The sequence below is a fragment of the Saccopteryx bilineata genome, chromosome 3, assembly GCF_036850765.1.
Source record: "Saccopteryx bilineata isolate mSacBil1 chromosome 3, mSacBil1_pri_phased_curated, whole genome shotgun sequence".
In the NCBI taxonomy this organism is placed as follows: domain Eukaryota; kingdom Metazoa; phylum Chordata; class Mammalia; order Chiroptera; family Emballonuridae; genus Saccopteryx; species Saccopteryx bilineata.
This window is the reverse complement of record NC_089492.1, coordinates 238,461,602-238,482,951: the sequence shown is the minus strand read 5'-3', so window position 1 is coordinate 238,482,951 and position 21,350 is coordinate 238,461,602. Positions and strand designations below refer to the sequence as shown.

Below are 21,350 nucleotides of genomic sequence, written 5' to 3'. Positions count from 1 at the left end.
AGTAATATTAAAATAATGCCTCAAGTTGGTCTAAATATTTTACAGTCCATGATTATTTTGCTTACTGAGGTATGGATGTGCATGTGTTAAGGGAACTTACAACTTGCTAATTTAGTTACCCATACTATGATGCTCAGAGGCATCATAAGACTTAACAGTAGGTCCACCATATGATCTGAAGGTTTTCAGAACACTGGTACTAAGTAATTTTATGCTTTGTGTCTCCTAATTTACCATTAAAAACTTCTGTATATTAATGTATTGTTGCCGCATTTATCTAGATTCTAAAAAAGAACTTTTAATAAAACTAAAAAAATTAAATCTTGTTCTGAAATTTGTATTTCAAAGGATATTTTAAAAGTTCAATCATCAGCGAAGTTGAGCTCATCAGACATGGTCTTCTGCTAAATGTAATAAAAAATTTTCAAACAAGATTCCTAGTCTTTTTTTTTTTTTAATTATTATTTATTTTTTACAGAGACAGAGAATCAGAGAGAGGGATAGACAGGGACAGACAGGAACGGAGAGAGATGAGAAGCATCAATCATTAGTTTTTCATTGCGCGTTGCAACACCTTAGTTGTTCATTGATTGCTTTCTCATATGTGCCTTGACCGTGGGCCTTCAGCAGACCAAGTAACCCCTTGCTGGGGCCAGCGACCTTGAGTTCAAGCTGGTGAGCTTTGCTCAAACCAGATGAGCCCGCGCTCAAGCTGGCGGCCTCAGGGTCTCGAACCTGGGTCCTCTGCATCCCAGTCCTACACTCTATCCACTGCGCCGCCACCTGGTCAGGCAAGATTCCTAGTCTTTTAAGAGTATATATATTAAGAGACTCATAATATCTGGTTTTAAATGGTAAAATGGAATAAAAGGATATCTTTATATTATAAATTAAAACACAATTTACCTTTGTTAGGAAGTTCTGAATTATTCTTTTCAAACAGTTTTTGTTTTGCTGCTTTTGTCACTAGAAGAAAAAATAAATCTCATGTTAATTAACATGGAGGCTATGGCTGGTGGTTCAGTGGATAGAGCGTCAGCCTGGCATACGAACGTCCCAGGTTCGATTCCCAGTCAGGGCACACAGAAGTGACCATCTGCTTCTCCCCTCTTCCCTCTCCTCCTTCTCTTCCACTTTCCCTCCTGCAGCCAGTGGCTTGATTGGTTTGAGCATAGCACCGGGTGGTGAGGATAGCTCTGTTGGAGCACATCAGCCTCAGGCAAGAAAAATAGCTCAGTACTCAAGCACTGGCTCTAGATGGGGTTGCCAGGTGGATCCTGGTAGAGGCATGTGGGAGTACGCCACACTATATACCCTACTCTCACTTAAAATAAATACATACATACATACATAAGTAAGGACTAATGTGGAATGTGAATAATTTCTCATCTTGTAATAAACAACTTTATGAAAAAAATAAAAAACTATTCTAAGTAATATATATGTATAGGTATAAAGTACAAAATAACATATCTTATTTAAAGAATGAGCACTACATAAAGGTGCTCCAGTTTTGAAGGTATATTCTTCCCCTTTACATTCAAGAGGAACCCCTGAAATAACATCTCCTAGAAAAGATATATGGCTTATGCTTTAAATAATACTTCTCTCTCATATCCAGGAGTGAGCTAGACATATATATATCAAACTTAAATTTGGTAAAAAAATTTTCGTTTTTTAAAATTTTTATTTATTCATTTTAGAGAAGAGAGAGAGAGAAAGAAAGGGGGGGGGGAGGAGCAGGAAGCATCAACTTGTGCCTTGGGTTTGAAGCCCAGGGTTTCAAACCGGTGACCTCGGCATTCCAGGTCGACGCTTTATCCACTGTGCCACCACAGGTCAGGCAAATTTGGTAAAAATTAATAGGCTTATCTCTAAAGTTGACAACATTAAAATATAACATTTAAATTTACAAACAAGGAATGGAGAGATACCATTTTAAAGTTAAAAGGTCTTCTTACTTAGTTTTTTCGTTTTCTGCATTTCTCTTTCTAAGAAACATAATCCATAAGGGACACCAATGAGATTTTCAAGCTTTTTACTGCCCTCCAAAGCCTAAAAGAAAGTCATTTTAAATGAGTTTAGTAAGTTATCTTCAAAGATATTATTACTTATAAATCTAATAAAAATACTGTTTCCTTCATCTTAAAAACCTAAACTCTATGGTAGGAAATTTAACATTTTCTGGTACGTCAACTATTGTGAGCCTTAAAATGCTCGAATAAAAATAATTTATTGACTAAAAAGACAAAACATAATCTACAAATTTACTTTTAAATGTGAAAAACTATACATTACTAAAATATTATGATTTATTAATGTTTACATAAGAAAAGAAATTCCCATAAAAAGTAAATTAAACATATCCCCTGCAAACTCTTTCCTGGATTGGATTCTTCAATCTGGGGCCTCTCTCCTATTCTTCTTTTTCAAATGAGGTAGTAGAAATATACAATATATGCCACATATGTCAACAGATTTGACAATGTGGACAAAATGAATACATTCTTAGACACATACCATCATCCAACACTGAACCAGGAAGCATCAGAGAGTCTGAATAAACAGATACAACTAATAAAACTGAAGCAGTAATCAAAAAAACTCCCAAAAAACAAAAGTCCTGGACTGATGGCTTCATGGGAGAATTTTATCAAACATTCAAAGAAGAACTAGCATGTATCCTTTCTAAACTATTACAAAAAATTCAAGAGGAGGGAAGACTCCCAAGCTCATTTTATGAGGCCAGCATTGTACTGATTCCAAAACCAGATAAAGATACTACAAAGAAAGAAAATTATAGGCCAATATTCCTGATGAACTTAGATGCAAAAATTCTCAAAAAATATTAGCAAACTGGACCCAGCAATACATTTAAAAGATCATACACTATGACCGAGTGGGATTTATTTTGAGGATGCAGGTTGACACAATATCTGCAAATCAATAAATGTGATACACCACATAAACAAAATGAAGAATAAAAAACACACAATAGTATCAATAGATGTAGAAAAAGCATTTGATAAAATCCAGCACCCATTAATAATAGAAACTCAGCAAAGTGGGAAAAGAAGGACCGTACTTCAACAATAAAGGTCATCTATGACAAACCCACAGCCAACATCTTACTCAAAGGGCAAAAACTAAAAGTATTTCCCTTAAGATGAGGGAACAAGACAGGGGTGTCTGCTCACCACTCTTATTCAACGTACTACTTACTAGAAGTCCTACCCACAGCAATCAAACTAGAAAAAGAAACAAAAGGCATTCAAAATGGAGAGGAAGAAGTAACTGTCATTATTTGCAGATGACATAATACTATATATAGAGAACTCTGAAGATTCCACCAAAAGAACTACCAGAACTGATAAATGAATTTGGTAAAGAAGCAGGATACAGAATAAATATCCAGAAACCAACTTCATTTTCATACACCAATAATGAACTATCAGAAAGGAAAACCAAGAAAACAATCCCATTTCTAATTGTATCAAAAAAAATTATATGCCAAAAAAGCAAACCTGTATAATACTTAAACTTTGCATTATTTCCTTGATTTCTTCTGATGATTTCTCAACTTTAGAGAACAACGCCATTAATCTATGAGTAAAGAAAAATACAATATTTAGCAAGATCAAGAATTTAAACAAGTCATTTTCAGAACTTTAATTCTTTTTAAAGGATTTTACATTCAGTTTTCTATTCCTTTTCTTTACCTGTTTCAAAGTGGTTAGAGATGTAAATACTCCTCCATTCTTTATTCTTTTACAAAAGCAGTATGTATTATTAGCCATCTTGTGGTTTTTGGAGTTTCACTTTTTCTCATTTCCACTGAGCAGTAGGAGAAAAGATTGTAGATCTAAGAAATGTCCAAGCCTATACAGATTTTTTTAGAGTTTATTTGAGCCAAACTGGCAACAAGTCAAGAAGCATAAACTCAAATGCTCCCTGGGAATGACAATTTTGCTGCTTCTCTTATATATTTGGAATTAAGGAGGGAACGTAAAGATTACATAAAGGTGGGAAAATGCAAAGCATAGGATAGTTGAGATTACGTGCTCCCTTGTGGGTAGGTTATGCCCTCACGGAGTCTGGGACAGAGAATTACTTAGGATAGTTCAAAGGTGTGTTAGCTTAGATAACACAAGAATAAAAAACAGGGCTTGTTTAAAAACCTTTTACTAAAGAAGGTACAGTCCTGGGGCATGACAATGCATCATGACCTGCCAGTTAGGAATTCATGCTTAGATCAACCTGTGAGGTTACTTTCAGTCAGATGTATAACATCCACAGGATGTAGATGACTTGTTCCTTTCTCCATAATACCACTTTGAGAACATTATATACCATCATCTCATTTATCTAGATCTAAGTCTATGAATTAGTGCTACCCTATGATTTTTTAAAATAAAACAGTTTTGCCTGACCAGGTGGTGGCGCAGTGGATAGAGCATCGGACTGGGACGCAGAGGACCCAGGTTTGAAACCCTGAGGTCACCAGCTTGAGCGCAGGGTCGCTGGCTTGAGCGTAGGATCACAGACATGACCCCATAGTCACTGGCTTGAGCCCAAAGGTCACTTGCTCTGCTGTAGCCCCCACCCCCGCTGGTCAAGGCACATATGAGAAAGCAATCAATGAACAACTAAGGAGCCACAACGAAGAACTTATGCTTCTCATCTCTCTCCCTTCCTGTCTGTCCCTATCTGTCCCTGTCTCTATCACACACACACAAAAAAAATCAAGAAAGTTAGTTTTATGGCTTTAATAGTATATTCCAATGTGAGAAAGATACAAAGGCAGCCCTGGCTGGTTTGCTCAGTGGACAGAGCATCATCCTGACGTATGGATGTCCTGGTTTGATTCCTGGTCAGGGCACACAAGAGGAGCAACCATCTGCTTCTCTCCCTCTCCCTTTTCTTCTCCTGCAGGTTGCAGCTTGATTGGTTTGAGTGCTGGCTCCTGGCACTGAGGATGGCTAGGCTGGTCTGAGCACAGCAGCCTCAGGAACTAAAAATAGCTCAGTTGATTCAAGCAGACAGAGTTGCCCAGTGAATCCCACAGCAGGAGTCTGTCTCATTATCTCCCTTCCTCTCATTTAAAAGAAAAAAAAATAATACAAAGGCACTCTCAAATTTGAAAATTTCACTTGTAACCCTACCACCTAAACATATCTCTAGCTGGCATTTTAGCATTCTGGAAAAATTCTCTTAGGGTTTTTCTTCTTTCTTTTCTTTTTTAACATTTCTATTACTTTATATCATACTTTCTTCCCTTAATATAACTTTATATCTATATTTTTTGGCTTACTATCCATGTCTATAATTTTAAAGGCTGCATAATAATGTACCTATTAAACATACCAAAGATGATTTGACCATTCCCTATTGTTGCAGTTTCAATTTCTTTCTGAATCTTAAGATCTCATAGCTATCTATGATCATCTAGTCCAGTGCAGTTTAATAGAAATAAAACACAAGACATATATATAATTAAAAATTTTCTAACCTGACTAGGGGTGGTGCAGTGGATAGAGCGTCGGACTGGGATGTGAAAGACCCAGGTTCGAGACCCCGAGGTTGCTAGCTTGAGCTTGGGCTCATCTGGTTTGAGCAAAGCTCACCAGCTTGAGCCCAAGGTCACTGGCTCGAGCAAGGGGTCACCTGTCTGCTGTAGCCGCCAGTCAGGGCACATATGAGAAATCAATCAATGAACAACTAAGGAGCTGCAATGAAGAATTGATGTTTCTCATCTCTCCCTTCCTGTTTGTCCGTCCCTATCTGTCCCTCTCTCTGACTCTGTCTCTGCCACAAAAAAAAAAAAAAATTAAAAAATTCTAGTAGTCACATTAAAAGAACTAAAAAGAAACAGGTGAACTTAATTTTAGTAATATATTTTATTTAACCCAATATATTAAAGTATTATCATGTCCACATTTAATCAATATGAAAATCATTCATGAGATATATGTTTTTTCAAAATCCAGTTATTACTTTACACTCATAACACATCTCATTTCAGACTAGTCACATTTCAAATGCTCATTAGTCCTGTGTGGTTGGCTAACAACTACTGTCTCAGAGATCACAAATCTATACTACCAATTTTAGGAGAGAAACTAAAAATTAAACACTTTTCAAAATCCCATCAGTGTTACCCATTAATGTTTGTGTGCTATTAAAAAATAAGACAAATGATATAGTAAATGTTCACACATAATGAATATGCACATTATGTTTCAATTAAGTAAAGTATATATCTAAGTATGCAAGAAAGGTACAGAGAGACAGCATTATGCAAAAACTAAGTATTATGTAAGGATAATGGAATTATTGGTATTTTTTTTCTTAAAGTTTTTTCCTTTATTATTATGTATTTTCAGTTCAGTCATCTGTCTGCAGCCCCACTGCTTACCACTGGAACCTGATTCTGAGAGTGTCATGAAGGAATCCCACTTCCTCTCATTGAGTTGCTAAAGCCTGTAGGAATAAGAGGACTCCAGCGACTCCAACCCAGGGCTAGGAACCTCCAGCTCGCAGGACAGTAGACCTAAGCCTACTAAGTGCCTCGGGTGCAAAGCTGAGGCAAGTAAGCTACTCTGCTATTAGAAGGAATCCCAAATGTTCTGTATCCTGCATCCCTTTCCCGGGAGGACTAGAATGGCAGGGCCTTTCCACACTGTCTTCCCACACTTAAGGAACTGCTGGTGCTCCCTGTTCACCCTCAGAGAACTGTGTGGGGTGGGCTGGTCCTGCAGGCTTGCCATCTGGAATGACTCCAAGGGGCTCTGTTTAGATAGAGTTAGATGTGAATAGTGACCCCAGGAGCTGTGCAATGTAGCATCCACAAAGGACCTATTAGTAATTCTTTCTCCTAAGTTTAGATAGTTACTGAGGGTCTCAGTTAAACACAATGCTTTGACAACAGTAGAGATCTGCAAAAACTGTTTTCAAGATATCCTTCACATGCCTAAGCTGCTTTTGAAAGAAAATGTGTTTCCACTGAAGGACCAAGTGGACTAATGGACACACCATTGCTCTTCTCATTTTTATTTAAAATATTTTATTTATTGATTTTTAGAGAAGGGAGGAGGGTGGGAAGGAGGGAAGAGAAAGACAGAGAGAGAAAGATGCATCAACCTGTAGTTGTTTCACTTTAGTTGTTCACTGATTGTTTCTCATATGTGCCTTGACTGGGCAAGCCTGGGGTTTCGAACTGGCGACCTCAGTGTCCCAGGTTGATACGCTGTCCACTGCGCCAATACCTGTCAGACTCATTTTTATTTTAATTTCCTTTCTTCTTCTTTTACTTCTTCCTAGATTAAATCAACTGTTCTTCTATCTCAATGGCAACCAAACTCATGGAATGATTTTATAACAGTCATCCAACTGTTAAATGCTGAGAAGTTCAGGAAGTACATTCTCCTTTTCTACATCCTCTGACCCAGTGGAGAAGCCTTCATAATCTTTGGAGCTAAAGTGCTTGCTGAGCAGCTTTTGGGGGAAGTATGGTTGCTACTGTCTTCATCCTAGACAAATTGGCAATTCTCACATTCAATCTCACTTGTGCTAAAGACTGGATTTTACTGCTGTTGATAGCATTCTCCTATCATTTGAACTTGGGGTGCAAATTCTATTCTGCGACTCTCAGACTGTATTATTTGCTTAGAGTTGCACGGTCTTTAAAATCATCCAGATTTTCCTTCACTAATTCACATACTTCTGAGAACCAACAATCTTTTATTTCTGCCCACAGAATACATTTCTCAATTCCATTGTGTTACAAAATGTCAAAGTTACTCTTACTCCCTCTTTCAAGTTAGTAAGTGAAAGTATCATCAGTGGGTGCCATTCATATTTTATAGAACACTATTCCTTTTTTTTTTTTTAAGTTTTATTTTTTAGAGAGAAGCAGGGGGAGAGAGAGAGAGAGAGAGAGAGACAGGAACATTGAGCTGTTCCTGTATGTGCCCTGACTGAGGACTGAACCAGCAATGTCTGTGCAACACTCCTTTCTGGAACAGATTTGCCTCAGGCTAGACTAAACCAGATCAAATCCTTCATCTTATAATCACCTTTGTGAACTGTGCAGATCTTGATGGGTAATGAATGCATCCAGATATTCAGTGACTGCTACCAGTTTCATGACCTCCATTTTAATATTTGATCAAATCCTATCTTTTGGCCAAAGATCATTATAGTACAACTTGAGGAATTTGAAATCTTGGTCCTCCTTGAATGAGACTGAATTCTCTGTCAGTAAACACCTAAACAATATTAAATGTTCCTATCCATGAACAGAAAATGTCTTTCCATTTATTTAGATCTTCTACAATTTCAGCAATGCTTTATAATTTCAGTGTATAAGTCTTTCATCTTTTTAGTTACATTTATTCCAGTAGTCTATTCTTTTGGATGCTATGTAAATGGAATTGCTTCCTTAATTTCCTTTTCAAACTTTTCACTACAGGTGTATAGAAACACAATTGATTTTGTGTGTTGATCTTGTAACCTGTAATTTTGTTAGTTTATTATCTCTAGTAGCTTGTTGTAAATCTTTGGGATTTTCTATATATAGGATTATGTCCTCTACAAATAGAGATAATTTTATTTCTTCTTTTCCAACTGGTATTTGAAAGCTCACTGATACTAAAACTATTCTTTATTTTTTAGTTTTAATATTTGAAATTTATTTCAGTTTCCATGCAACTACACAAAATTATATCAAGCGGCATTCACAGAAGCTCAGTATGACATTAGGTACTAAAAAATACTTATCACTAGACCAAATAAGCTTTAAAAAAATTATAACTAAGTTACAAAAGCTGAAAATAAAAACACTGCAGAACAGTGGCAATTTACTAATTGGGTAAACAAAAAGGAAGGCAACAATGTCAGCAATCAATCATCTGTTTAACACAGCATTAAAGAAATATCTATCAGAGTCCAAGGAGACTGGCTTTGTTGGCAGCTTGAAACTACACACTCAGACTCAACCCTTTACCAGAGGAGTTTCTAAGGTGGGATATTTAGGAAATTCACAGGTGGCCTGTGGAAACAGCTGAGTTGAGATTCAGTCTTGGCTCTGAATATACAGTTAAATTAGACCTGGAAACTTCTTCCCAAGATCCTTACTTAAGTGAGGCCCTGACAAACAACATTCCCAGCAAGAATTTTGAGAAAACAGCTGGCATAGAAATTATCTTTTAAAAATCTGAAACTGTAAGCAAATTGATAGGTTCAGAGGAAGAAAGAAGGAAAACGACCATAAAAAGTTAGAATAGCATAAGTGGAGCTGACTCGGGGGAAAGTAAGTCTGGCTTTCTTACATAGTATCACACTTGTCCAAAAGCATTTCCTCCCTCACTGCTTACTTTCACTTCTATCCTAGTTACACTTCATATAATTGTATCAGACATTCATTTGGTTTAGCAGGTATCCGCTTTCAAATACAAGATTATATATTATTCATAAATTGTTACTTGGCTTGTCTTAGGGTGGTGAACATACAGTGCAATACACAGATGATGTATTATAGAATTGTACATCTGAACCCTGTATAATTTTATTAACAAATGTCACTCCAATAAATTCAATAAAAAGTTTTAAAAAATGGTTACTTGTTGCCATTTGCTTTCACTGTATGTCCTTTTGTACAATTTTAGGGTTTTAAAAAAACTATGTACATATATTGTTCATTTTTAAATATAAGTTAAACAAAAAATGGTTTCCTCTATATATCTAGTTGAGATAGGCTTCACTGAGGAAATAGGAACTTTGATTAGGGGAAGGAAGAAGTAGCAATTTACAACAAAAGTATTTTGGGATATGGCACATGAAAATATTTGGAGCGGGGGGAGCATGGCTAGGGAAAGATACAGTGAAGAATGTAGGAGATGCCAAACAAGGAGACTTCTTTGAGAAACTTCCCTGCATGCGTACTGTACTCTTAAGTGGCACTCACTTTCAAGCTTTTAATGTAGTTCAGCTTCATTATGAAAAAAACCAACTTGTGACCCTGACCTGGGGGTATAACAACAAATTACAACACTATCTGTAGAAAATTTATTCTGAGTTTCACTCAAATGATTTAAAGACATTTTGAAACATTACCCACAACCCATTTCTAAGTTGAGGAAGGTATTTTAACATAAGACCGTAAGCTCCCAATGGGTAGAAGCTTCATTTGCCTCATATCTACCCATCCATCATATTGTGTAGCACATAGAAGATATAGCTGAAAGGGTAAACGAGCTGAGCATATAAACTACTTTGAACATTTAATCCTTGTTCTCCTTAATTCAATTCTTCCAGCCTCAGTGAATAAATATTCTTTCCAAAACACAAGGCAAATAGTGACTTCATTCAAAGCACCACTGGCAGGCCAATATTAAAATGGTTAGTTGCTGGCATGCAAGCCTTCAAAGTTCCTCAAGATCCCTTACTCTGCTGCCTTCACTGTGTGCTTAGCTCTTGAACCAGATCTTTGTTAGGCATTATGTCCCTGGACAACATATTACACCTCCATCCATGTACATCTGAAAAGAGTGTGTGCCTCAGTTATATCATAAGCTGGTCTCTTTGGTATAGGCTGGGGACATGGGGCTCAAAGAGTATTAAAATTAAGGTGTCACAGATCACCATCATACAAAAACTGCAAAATACATCACAAATAAAGTATTTTACTTCTTTAAGAATACTGCAATTCAGGTATAACAATTTTTGCAAATAAATAATTTCTCTTAAATTTTCACTAACAAATATGACCCCTTTCTTTCAAGACATGTGTATATTATTTCAAAAACAACAAACTTACTCATTGTCTTTTGTTGTAGATTTCTTTCTTTTGGTTAAACTGAGATGATTCAATTCTTTTCTCTTTCCTATACATGTGAAGTAAAAAGCAGAACATAAGGGAAAAATTGTCAAATTTTAAATAAAGTTTAGATCACCAAATTTTAAATATCACGGTTTATTATTTGTTTTTAACCTCCCTTCAAATTTTTATCTTTTGCTTTATAGTCAGCAAATTTGTAATCATATTTTTGTCATTAAATTTATATTACTGGCCCTGGCTGGTTTGCTCAGTGGTAGAGCACCAGCCCAGCATGTGGATGCCCAGGTTTGATTCCTGATCAGGACACACAAGAGAAGCACCCATCTGCTCTCCACCCTTTTCCCCTCTCTTTTCTCTCTCTCTCGCTCTCTCTTTCTTCCCCTCCTGCAGCCATGGCTCGACTGAAGGAAGCTGGCCCCAGACACTGAGGATGGCTCCATGGCCTCAATCTCAGGTGCTAAGAACTTGGTTGCTGAGCAATGGAGCAATGCCTTAGAAGGGCAGAGCATTGTCCCCTAGTGGGCTTGCTGGGTCAATTCCAGTTGGGGCACATGAGAGAATCTGTCTCTCTGCCTCCTTTCCTCACTAGAAAGAAAAAAAAAAGTATAGATTACCAATTTACTTGCTCATTAATTATTTAGCATTGCATCTTGCATTCCATTCCTTTACATGAGGTTTGGTTTGCTTCTTAAAGAAGTACATTCTTTAAAAAAAAAGTACATTCTTTAGTAGTCCTTTCAGGAGTATCTGTGAATAGTTCTTTTGTATTTTTTTTTTCTGAAGCTGGAAACAGGGAGAGACAGTCAGACAGACTCCCGCATGCGCCCCACCGGGATCCACCCGGCACGCCCACCAGGGGCGAAGCTCTGCCCACCAGGGGGCGATGCTCTGCCCATCCTGGGCGTCGCCATGTTGCGACCAGAGCCACTCTAGCGCCTGAGGCAGAGGCCACAGAGCCATCCCCAGCACCCGGGCCATCTTTGCTCCAATGGAGCCTTGGCTGCGGGAGGGGAAGAGAGAGACAGAGAGGAAAGCGCGGCGGAGGGGTGGAGAAGCAAATGGGCGCTTCTCCTGTGTGCCCTGGCCGGGAATCGAACCCGGGTCCTCCGCACGCTAGGCCGACGCTCTACCGCTGAGCCAACCGGCCAGGGCCTTATTTCATTGTTTTATCGTATTCTCTTTATATCTCTGTGCTGTTACATTGCTGCAGTCTGGATGATTTCTGCAGATCTATTATCTAACTTACAAGTACTCTCACTTTAATTATGCAAATTTATTGTTTACCCTCCTACCTTAATTATTAAAAAATAAGTATGATGCATTCTTGGGAATTAAAGGAGAGAAAACATGTACCATTCTTCTTCTCCTCTGAAAACCATAATAGTTTGGAGAAATTTGCTAAGGTGCAGAGAAGGGCAGCAAGATTATGACATACACAAATATATATAGACATAATAAATACATAAGATTATAAATAAAATGTATGCTTGTTTATATGTATATATATCTTAAATGTATGAGATGAAATCAGTCACCCCATTTTTGACCCATGCAAAGTCTAAGTAGAGGGAAGACTTAGAATGAGATTTTCCCCCTTTATAACTATAAATTTAAAATGAGTATTAAGCCATCTGTTCACATACTACATGGTTCAGCTATATATAGAATGTACAAATAAGTATCTGGAGAAAGGGTTTTCCATACTGACAGAACTGCAAGTACAATGACCTTGTAGTGGGAAGGTACTCAGCATGATTAACAAAGAGCAAGAAAGAATGCCTAAAGTAATGTAAACTTGGAAGGGGTAGTAAAAAATGAGTCAGGTGATATGCTCAGGTATTAGATGATGTAGGGCCTTAAAAGTCATGATAAGGCTTTAATTATACTGCAAGTTTGATGAGAAGTGAGTAGTACCTCAAATGTCCTTGAAAATGTTAGATAAAAGTGCTTATTTAAATTGTACCTTATGTTTTGTACAATATTTAAAAAGTGAGGATTGTTAATAGAAGTTATGATTTCATTTTGCACTTAAATTACTTCATAAGAGTCAGGCTTTCTTATTTCTAAAACATGTATAAGATGATATAATCTGATGTAAGAGCCCAGACAGAATTCTACTTTGAGACTTCTGTATGTGAGATATATATATATCTCAAAGAGTATATAAAACACATTATATACAGCTTAATAAATAATTACAGAGTGAACTGGTGTAACCACAATATATTTTAAGAAATAGAATATTACCAGCTCCCCAGGAATACTTGCTATATGACTTTTTGAAAAAGAGCTTACTTAGTACTATAATATGATAATTATCCACTTAAATGTCAACCGGAATCATGTGACCAATCTTTTTATGGGCAAAAGGAATGTTCCCTTAAGTCCACATTTAATTTCAATATGGAAATTGAGTACATATCCACTTATAATCTATTAACATTTCAGTATAAAGATGTACCATCTCTAAGGAACTAATTTTCATTTTTAAACATAAGATATATCAAGTGTATAAAAAACAGAACTAAAGAACTTGAGGAAAATGCATACATCTTCATATATTTTTGTGAAAGCAAAACTAATAGTGCTCATTTTCAGGTAAGCATTTGATTAAAGTAAAATAAAGGTCATTCAAAAGTTTAAGATCTCATTATTCTCATTATGAATTTCATTGCAACAAATTAGGTAAAATGAGAAGACTTCTTTGTTTCTGTGTAGTTTCTAGTATATGCTTAGCACTCAATAAATGTGAAACAATAAAATTTGAATTAGGCTAATCATAGCATATCTAAAACATATTTTATTAAATTTGAGCCTACTTAAAATTTTATATTATAAAAACTTGACATGTCACTGATTCATAACCTTTTCCAATATTAAAAATTAAACCTATCATACCTAGATTTCTATATCTTTAAAATAAACATTTTAGCAATAAACTACCAGAGAAGAATAAATGTGTATGGTCAAATTTAGGCTAACAATATTTTTAAATAAAAAATTTCATACTAAATTAGGTTATTCTCTCAGGAAAAATTCTACAAACCTTTTGCAAATGCATTTAAATTAGTAAAAGAAAAGGGAATAAAATATAATAAATAAAAACAGCTATATAAAGATATACAAAGTGGGGATAAAACTAAATGGACAACATGTATAAAAATAACATTTATAAGTATCATTCTTAAACTGTATAGTACAGTGGTACCTGAATTATGTGCCCTTTAATTTATGCACATGATGGATAGCTTGTTAAGAGGCATATCTGTAACCATTATAATTGATAGTAGCTGAAGGCAGTCAAACCATAATTTCTATTTAATGTATGGGATAGTAAGGGAACAAAGTCTGCAGTAGCATTTTAAAATAAGTGCCTAGAAAGTTTACAGCAATGTCCAAAGTAATACCTATATTCTAGCCTTTTTATGTTGAATTCTCTAAGAAAGAAGAGAAAAATCAGCTGCACCAATATTCATATATTGTTAAATAAAAATTTTGATTTAACCAATAACTAAAAAATATTACAGTAAGTGGAAAAGAATGTTTAACTAACCATTTGACGGTCCATTTTTGTGCTTTTGTTCTTCAGAGCTTGTGGGAGAAGCAAATGGGCTCATTTGACAGGTTCCAGTTGTTGGAGAATAATTTTTAATATTTTTCTTCCTTGTGATGTTTGAAGGATCAAATGACTAGAAATAAACATTAGTTTGGGACAAAAATAATGTTTAGTTTTAGATCTTCGAAAATACCTTTGAAAATTCACAGAATTCAAACAATACTCTTTTTCTTGTTGTTTTCTTCCGGATTTTAAATTATAACCTTTTAAGTGTACACTATTTTTTCAAGAGAGTGTGTGTGTGTGTGTAATTTAGGTCTACACACTATCCAGGGCATCTCAATTTGATATACAATAAAAGGTTACTACTTTCTGAGATACTACTTCCAAACAAGTGAGATATGGCTGACTCTCCCAATTATAGTATATCCTGACTTTTGCTGTCAGCCGAACCTAAAGTATAACTATGGGGCTAAACCAGGGAAACTCTCGGACAGTTAAATTCCACAAGGAAACCCCAGAAGGATCAGTACTGTCCTAAACCTTCACAAAGTTGCTCTGTCACAGTGGCTTGTCTTACTGATAACCAAAATAATATTTACACAATTGAGTAGAAATTTAAGATCTTCGAGAATTTGGCCTAGCCTACACAAATTCTCTCTGCACTTTCCTTCTCTGTGTCCTCATAGACCTGTGCATACTTACTACTGAAACTAGCAAATTTTTTACATTTCTGTCTGCCCCAATAAAACTTGAGTTACTGAAAATAAATACAATTTCTTCATCTTTGTACCCTAGAACTCAAAAATGTGTGATGAATAAATCACTTAAGAGGATCAGTCCAACAATATTCAGATGATGAATTATAGAACTGTACATCTGAAACCTATATAATTTTATTAACCAATGTCACCCCAATAAATAAAGAAGAACAGTCCAATAAACTTGGCCAAGCCACTCTACACATTCATTCCTTAGTTCATTCATCCAATATTAAATAGCACATGCAGTCCCAGTATCTAAGCTATATATATTTGGGGCCTTAGGCCTCTTGTTCTTATCTTCCCTGGGACCTAGTCTTTCTTTGGTTTAGGCCCCCATTCAGAATCTACTTCCTCCGAACACCCATTATCACACTATTAGTTGCTTGTTCTTCTGAATTCCCTTTAAACTTGTTTTAATAATGCTTACTACTCACCCACCACTTGCTAACTAATGGATACAAAGAAATAGAATAAATTGTTCTGGCCTCAGCTAGAGCACAGAAGAGTTCTTCAGGTGTTTACGTGCTAAAGAAATTAAGAGGAGAGAGAAAAATCAAAGTGGCATGCAGTAACCTCACAAACGATTCTACGAGGGGGAAGAGTGAGGCTTAGATAAGTGAAAACTGAAGGTAGGAAAACCTGAAATCTATACGTAAAACAAACATCACATGGTGAACTTGGGGGAATAAAAGAAAGCTTTAAAGGCTCAGGATGTGTTGCCAACATTGTAGAATTGAACTTTAGCTTGGTAACTACCTTGAAATAGTTATATAATTCTCCGCTGTCAACTATTTTTTATTTTTAAAACACCATGACAGAAATAGTGGCTGTGTCACACTTTTCAAAAATCTTGGTATTAGTTCCCAAATCTATAGCATTGTTTTTTTTACAGTTAAGATTTTAAATAACTATTTCTTTGTATTGAGAAAACAAAAGCTTTCTATTCTTTATTTTATGTACCTATAGTAGCCACAAATGTAACCAATATCTTTTTTAAAAATCAGACTATAATATCAAGTTATAACTGTAACAATCTTTTTTTGTAGGGTGAAAGGGTTTAAGTCTCTTTATCAGGTGGTTATTATTACCTCTCCATCTTGAGTTTTTACCTGTCTATATGTAGTCAGTCATAAACTATGACACTTATCCAATCCTACCCTACTTTTCCAAGAATTTATTGCCCAAAACTATTTCACTGTGTATATACAGGAAATGAAAGTCACTACCCTAATGTACATTTATGTCAATCTGTTTTCCTATTTTCACCAAAAAATTATTTTTTCCAATTGACAAATATCTAAACATTGTAACTATAGATCATACATTTCTCCTTGAAAACAATTTTCTAGCTTTCATAAAATAAGTCTTTGTGTGTGCACGTGTGTGTGTGTGTGTGTGTATGTGTGTGTATGATGCACACTCTTTTTTTTCTTCCCTAACCTTAAAAATACTGAGAGTCTTCTTTTGCTATTTTGCTTTTTCTTTTTTGGCTATTTGTGTTGGTAAGAAGAAAAATGTCTGTTTATAATTACTATACATAGAGTAATACATACTATTCCACTAAATGTTCTTCAGTAAATAAAGAATTTTTATATATATGTTGGCTATATATGAAGACATAATCTTACTTCTCTAAGTTATTTTTCCCCCTGAAAGTGGTATCAAGATCATCTAACTTTTAAACCTTAAAGATGCTTAAAAGGGACCCTTGAATTGATCTGAGAATTTCCATTCTGCCATCCCCCCCAAATTGAAGGAGTTGACCTACTGATTAACCTCCCACAAACAGGAGGGTTAAGAAGACTGGGATTTGCAAGCCATTTCAGTGACTTTTCCATACAAACTACCTGTCTTGGCTCAGGCTGCGAATTTCCTAAAATCTCTCAATCAAGCAGCATCTGGCCTCACATAGCCTGGTACTTCTCGCTAAATGGGCCCGGGCACAGCACCAGTGGCAGCCAGTCTTGGTACGCTGATTAGCCTCTCCGAGGCACCTCCAAGCCCAGCACAGAGAGCAGCTATCTGCAGTTCACTTTGTAGCTCATGCTAGATGGCCCCCGACAGGGAACACGCAGTGACTGACCTTGGCCTGCAGCTCCTGGGAGGCCCCACAGCCAGCGCACCCAGTGGACAGCTTCAGAGCACGTAGAAGCACCACCCAACCACCTCCAAAAGTGATACACACTCAGGGCTGAACTCAGGGAGCATTTGAGATCTTGTTCCCCAGCATGTGTTATCAGTTTGGATCAAATAAACTCTTATAAAAATTCTCTGTTAGCTTGGTGTCAAACTTTACTTGCTAGGCGGCAGGAATTCAAAGAAGTCTGCCAGAACTGCCCAATGGACCTGGACCTGGTATTCAATACAATCAAGGCCCCATTGTGTCTCACCAGCTTCTTGCTTAGCATCAGGTGAGACTGGTGAGCTCTCCGAAGACAGAGATTTTAAAGATTACTGACTGCCACCTGGATATATTTATTGGAAAGAATATCTAATAAAAGACACTCCAACCTTGCTGGAAGGATTTTATCAATTGCCTAACCTTGAATGAACATTTTCCCCTGTCTTTATATCAAAGACTCCTTGAGGAGGAGGAGCCACTGACACCAAAGGTGGACAGCTATTCCAAGATACTGATAAGGCCTGTATAGCCACAGATTGATATTAAACTCAGAATCCATTTTGTTTGTCTTTACCTATCTGTTAATGATATGTCATAATAATAGTTATACTTGTTCTTTGAATTTTTTCATATAGTCCAACTGTTAATGATTACTGAACATGTATAAGATATCTGTTAATACTCTTTTCATGGCTCATGTAACTGTTATACTAAATGCAAAACACAGAAAGATTAGAAGGCAAAACTCAGACCATGATAGTTCATAGGACAGAAATGATCCAGGGTGTTTTTTCACAATGAAGGCCGTAAGACCTGACTGTCTCCCATTTGCCTGACTTTCTTTTTTTGGGGGAAAAAATTCTGCCTCGCCTCAGATCCCATTATTACAGTATTGCTCCATCCTCAGTGGTCAACCAGACAACATCAACACCAAGACTCCTAGGAATAAGCCTTCCCAGTGCTGTGAGACCACACTACCCGGCCAAAAGGTTGGTCATCAATGCATTCTTTGGGTTGATTTATGACCAAAAGGGGAACTGTGGAGGACAAAAGATGTTCTATGAAAAGTAACCTCTCAGGGCCACTCTATCACAAATTCCTAACTGCACAAGTCATGGTGGGTGATAACAACCCAGGCCTATAATTTCTGTAGTGAAAGGTGTTTTTTGTTTGTTTGTTTGTTTTTTATTTTTATTTTACAGATACAGAGAGAGAGTCAGAGAGGGGGATAGACAGGGACAGATAGACAGGAATAGAGAGAGATGAGAAGCATCAATTATTAGTTTTTCATTGCGCGTTGCAACACCTTAGTTGTTCATTGACTGCTTTCTCATATGTGCCTTGACCATGGGCCTTCAGCAGACCAAGTAATCCCTTGCTGGAGCCAGCGACCTTGGATTCAAGCTGGTGGGCTTTTTGCTCAAACCAGATGAGCCCGCGCTCAAGCTAGCGACCTTGGGGTCTCGAACCTGGGTCCTCTGCATCCCAGTCCGACGTTATATCCACTGTGCCACTGCCTGGTCAGGCTGTAGTGAAAGGTTTTAAGGTTCTAGTGCATGCATCTAGGTTAACATACCTTTAAAATGGCAAAAAATTGGCCTGACCTTTGGTGGTGCAGTGGATAAAGCGTCAACCTGGAAACACTGAGGTTGCCGGTTCAAAACCCTGGGCTTGCCTGGTCAAGGCACATATGGGAGTTGATGCTTCTTGCTCCTCCCCCTTCTCTCTCTCTCTCCCCTCTCTATAATGAATAAATAAAATCTTGGGAAAAAAATGGCAAAAAAAACCCCAAGAGAGCACATAATCTTATTAACTATCCTATAACCCAGTCACCTCTTTGCTTTCTACAATCTTCCTTACATACCCTCCTTAATTCCAAATGCATAAAAGAATCTGCAAAACTTATTCCTGGGAACATCTGAGATCTTGTTCCACAGCTTATGTCATCAGTTTGGCCTCAAATAAACTCCTAAACAAATTTAAAGGGGAGGGTGGCAGACTCAGCAAGCACCAGAGCCCCACTGGAGTGAGCCCGCCCTGTGGAACTGGTCACTACAAAGCAGACCCTCCATGGTGGTTTTGGCTAGTCCTCAAAGCCAATCAACCTGGGGATAAATACCTCCTACTGATGAGCTCACAGCAATCAAGGCTCAACTACAACAGAAATCTGCATAGAGCCTACAGTGGGTGCATACCTGAAGCGCCCAGCTTGGGTGACTAAGGAGGCTGTGCCACTGAGTCCTACAGAACATCTACTACATCAAGACATTCTACCAAGATCAGAAGACAGAGCAGCTTTATCTAATACACAGAAGCTAACACAGGGAGGCTGCCAAAATAAAAGAGACAAAGCAACATATCCCAAATAAAAGAACAAAACTCCAAAAAACAAAACAAAATGGAGACAAGCAATCTACCAGAAGCAGAGTTCAAAACATTGATCATAAAGACGGTCAATCAACAGAGATAAAAAACAAAAACGGAACTAGTAAACAAAAAAGAACCAGTCAGAAATAAAAAAATACATGAATTGAAATGAAGAATACATTACATGGAGCCAATAATGGAGTAGATGAAGCAGAGGATCATATTAGAGATTTCAAAGATAAGGAAGAAGAAAATACCTAATCAGCAAAAAGAAGATACTATAAGGAGCCTCTGAAACAACTTCAAGCATACCAACATTCATATCTTGGGGGTGCCAGAAGGAGAAAACGCAAGGAACTGAAAACCTATGTAAAAAAGTAATGAGAGAAAACCTCCCTAACATGGTGTAGGAAATAAACATACAAGTCCAGGAAGCACACAGAATCCCAAACAAGATGAACTCAAAGAGACCCACACCAAGGCATATCATAATTAAAATGTCAAAGGTTAAAGACAAAAAGAGACTCTTAAAGCAGCAAGAGAAAAGCTATAAAAGCTCCCATAAGGTGTCAGTTGATTTCTCAACAGAAACTTTGTAGGCCAGAAGGGACTGACATGAAATTTCAAAGTGATGAAAAGCAAGGACCTACAACCAAGATCACTCTACCCAGCAAAGCTATCATTTCAAATGAAAGCACAGAACAATCTAAAGGAGCTCATCATCACCAGACAAGTATTACAACAAATGTTAAAGGATCTTCTTTAAGAAGAAGAAGAAAAAACAAGATCAAAAATATAAATAATAGCCATGGCCAGTTAACTCAGTGGTAGAGCATTAGCTTGTGTGTGGATGTCCCCGGTTCGATTCCCGGTCAGGGCACATAGGAGAAGCGACCATCTGCTTCTCCACTTCTCCCCCTTCTCTCTCTCTCTTCTCCTCCTGCAGCTCAACTGGTTTGAGCGCATCAGCCCCGGGCGCTGAGGATGGCTCCATGGAGTCTCCGTCTGGGGCCGTAAAAATAGCTCGGTTGTAAGGATAGCCCCAGATGGGCAGAGCATTAGCCCCAGATGGAGGTTGCCAGGTGAATCCTGGTGGGAGTGCTTGTGGGAATCTGTCTATCTTCCCTCTTCTCACGTGGAAAAAAAGAAGAAAAAGAAAAAAAATATATATATATATGTATATATATATATATAAATAATAAAATGGCAATACATATCTATCCACAATTACTTTAAATGCAAACAGATTAAATGCTCCAATCAAAAGACATGGCTAAATGAGAGTAACAAACAAAACCTTTACATATGCTGTCTCAAAGAGATTCACTTCACATCAAAAGATACAAACAGACTGCAAATAAAGGGATAGAAAAAGATATTTCATGAAAATAAAAACAAACAAATAAAAAGCGGTGGTAGCAATCCTTGGACCAGACAAAATAGACTTTAAAACAAAGGCTATAACAAAGGACAAAGAAAGACCAAGCAATTCCATTTCTGGGTATTTATCTGAAGAAACTCAAAACACTAAATCAAAAGACACATGCATCCATATATTCATTGCAGCAGTATTTACAATAGCCAAGGTATGGAAGCCCATCAGTAAGGTAAGACAAGGTAAGTACCCATCAGTAGATACATGGATAAAAAAGTTGTGCATGTATACAATGGAAAACTCAGCCATAAAAAAAGAATAAAACCTTA

At 37.0% G+C, this 21,350-nt stretch overlaps 1 protein-coding gene across 3 annotated transcripts in view; it reads right to left on the bottom strand.

The window, feature by feature from the left end:
* ITGB3BP (integrin subunit beta 3 binding protein) overlaps nt 1-21,350 on the bottom strand; it is a 58,658-nt gene that overhangs the window by 16,383 nt on the left and 20,925 nt on the right. For all 3 annotated transcript variants that reach the window (XM_066269002.1, XM_066269003.1, XM_066269004.1), the window contains 5 exons: nt 14,391-14,526; nt 10,817-10,883; nt 3,525-3,603; nt 1,962-2,055; nt 907-966 (listed from right to left, as the gene is read on the bottom strand). In XM_066269002.1, coding sequence (XP_066125099.1) covers nt 907-966; nt 1,962-2,055; nt 3,525-3,603; nt 10,817-10,883; nt 14,391-14,526 — 436 coding nt within the window. The remainder of the gene's footprint in view (nt 1-906; nt 967-1,961; nt 2,056-3,524; nt 3,604-10,816; nt 10,884-14,390; nt 14,527-21,350) is intronic.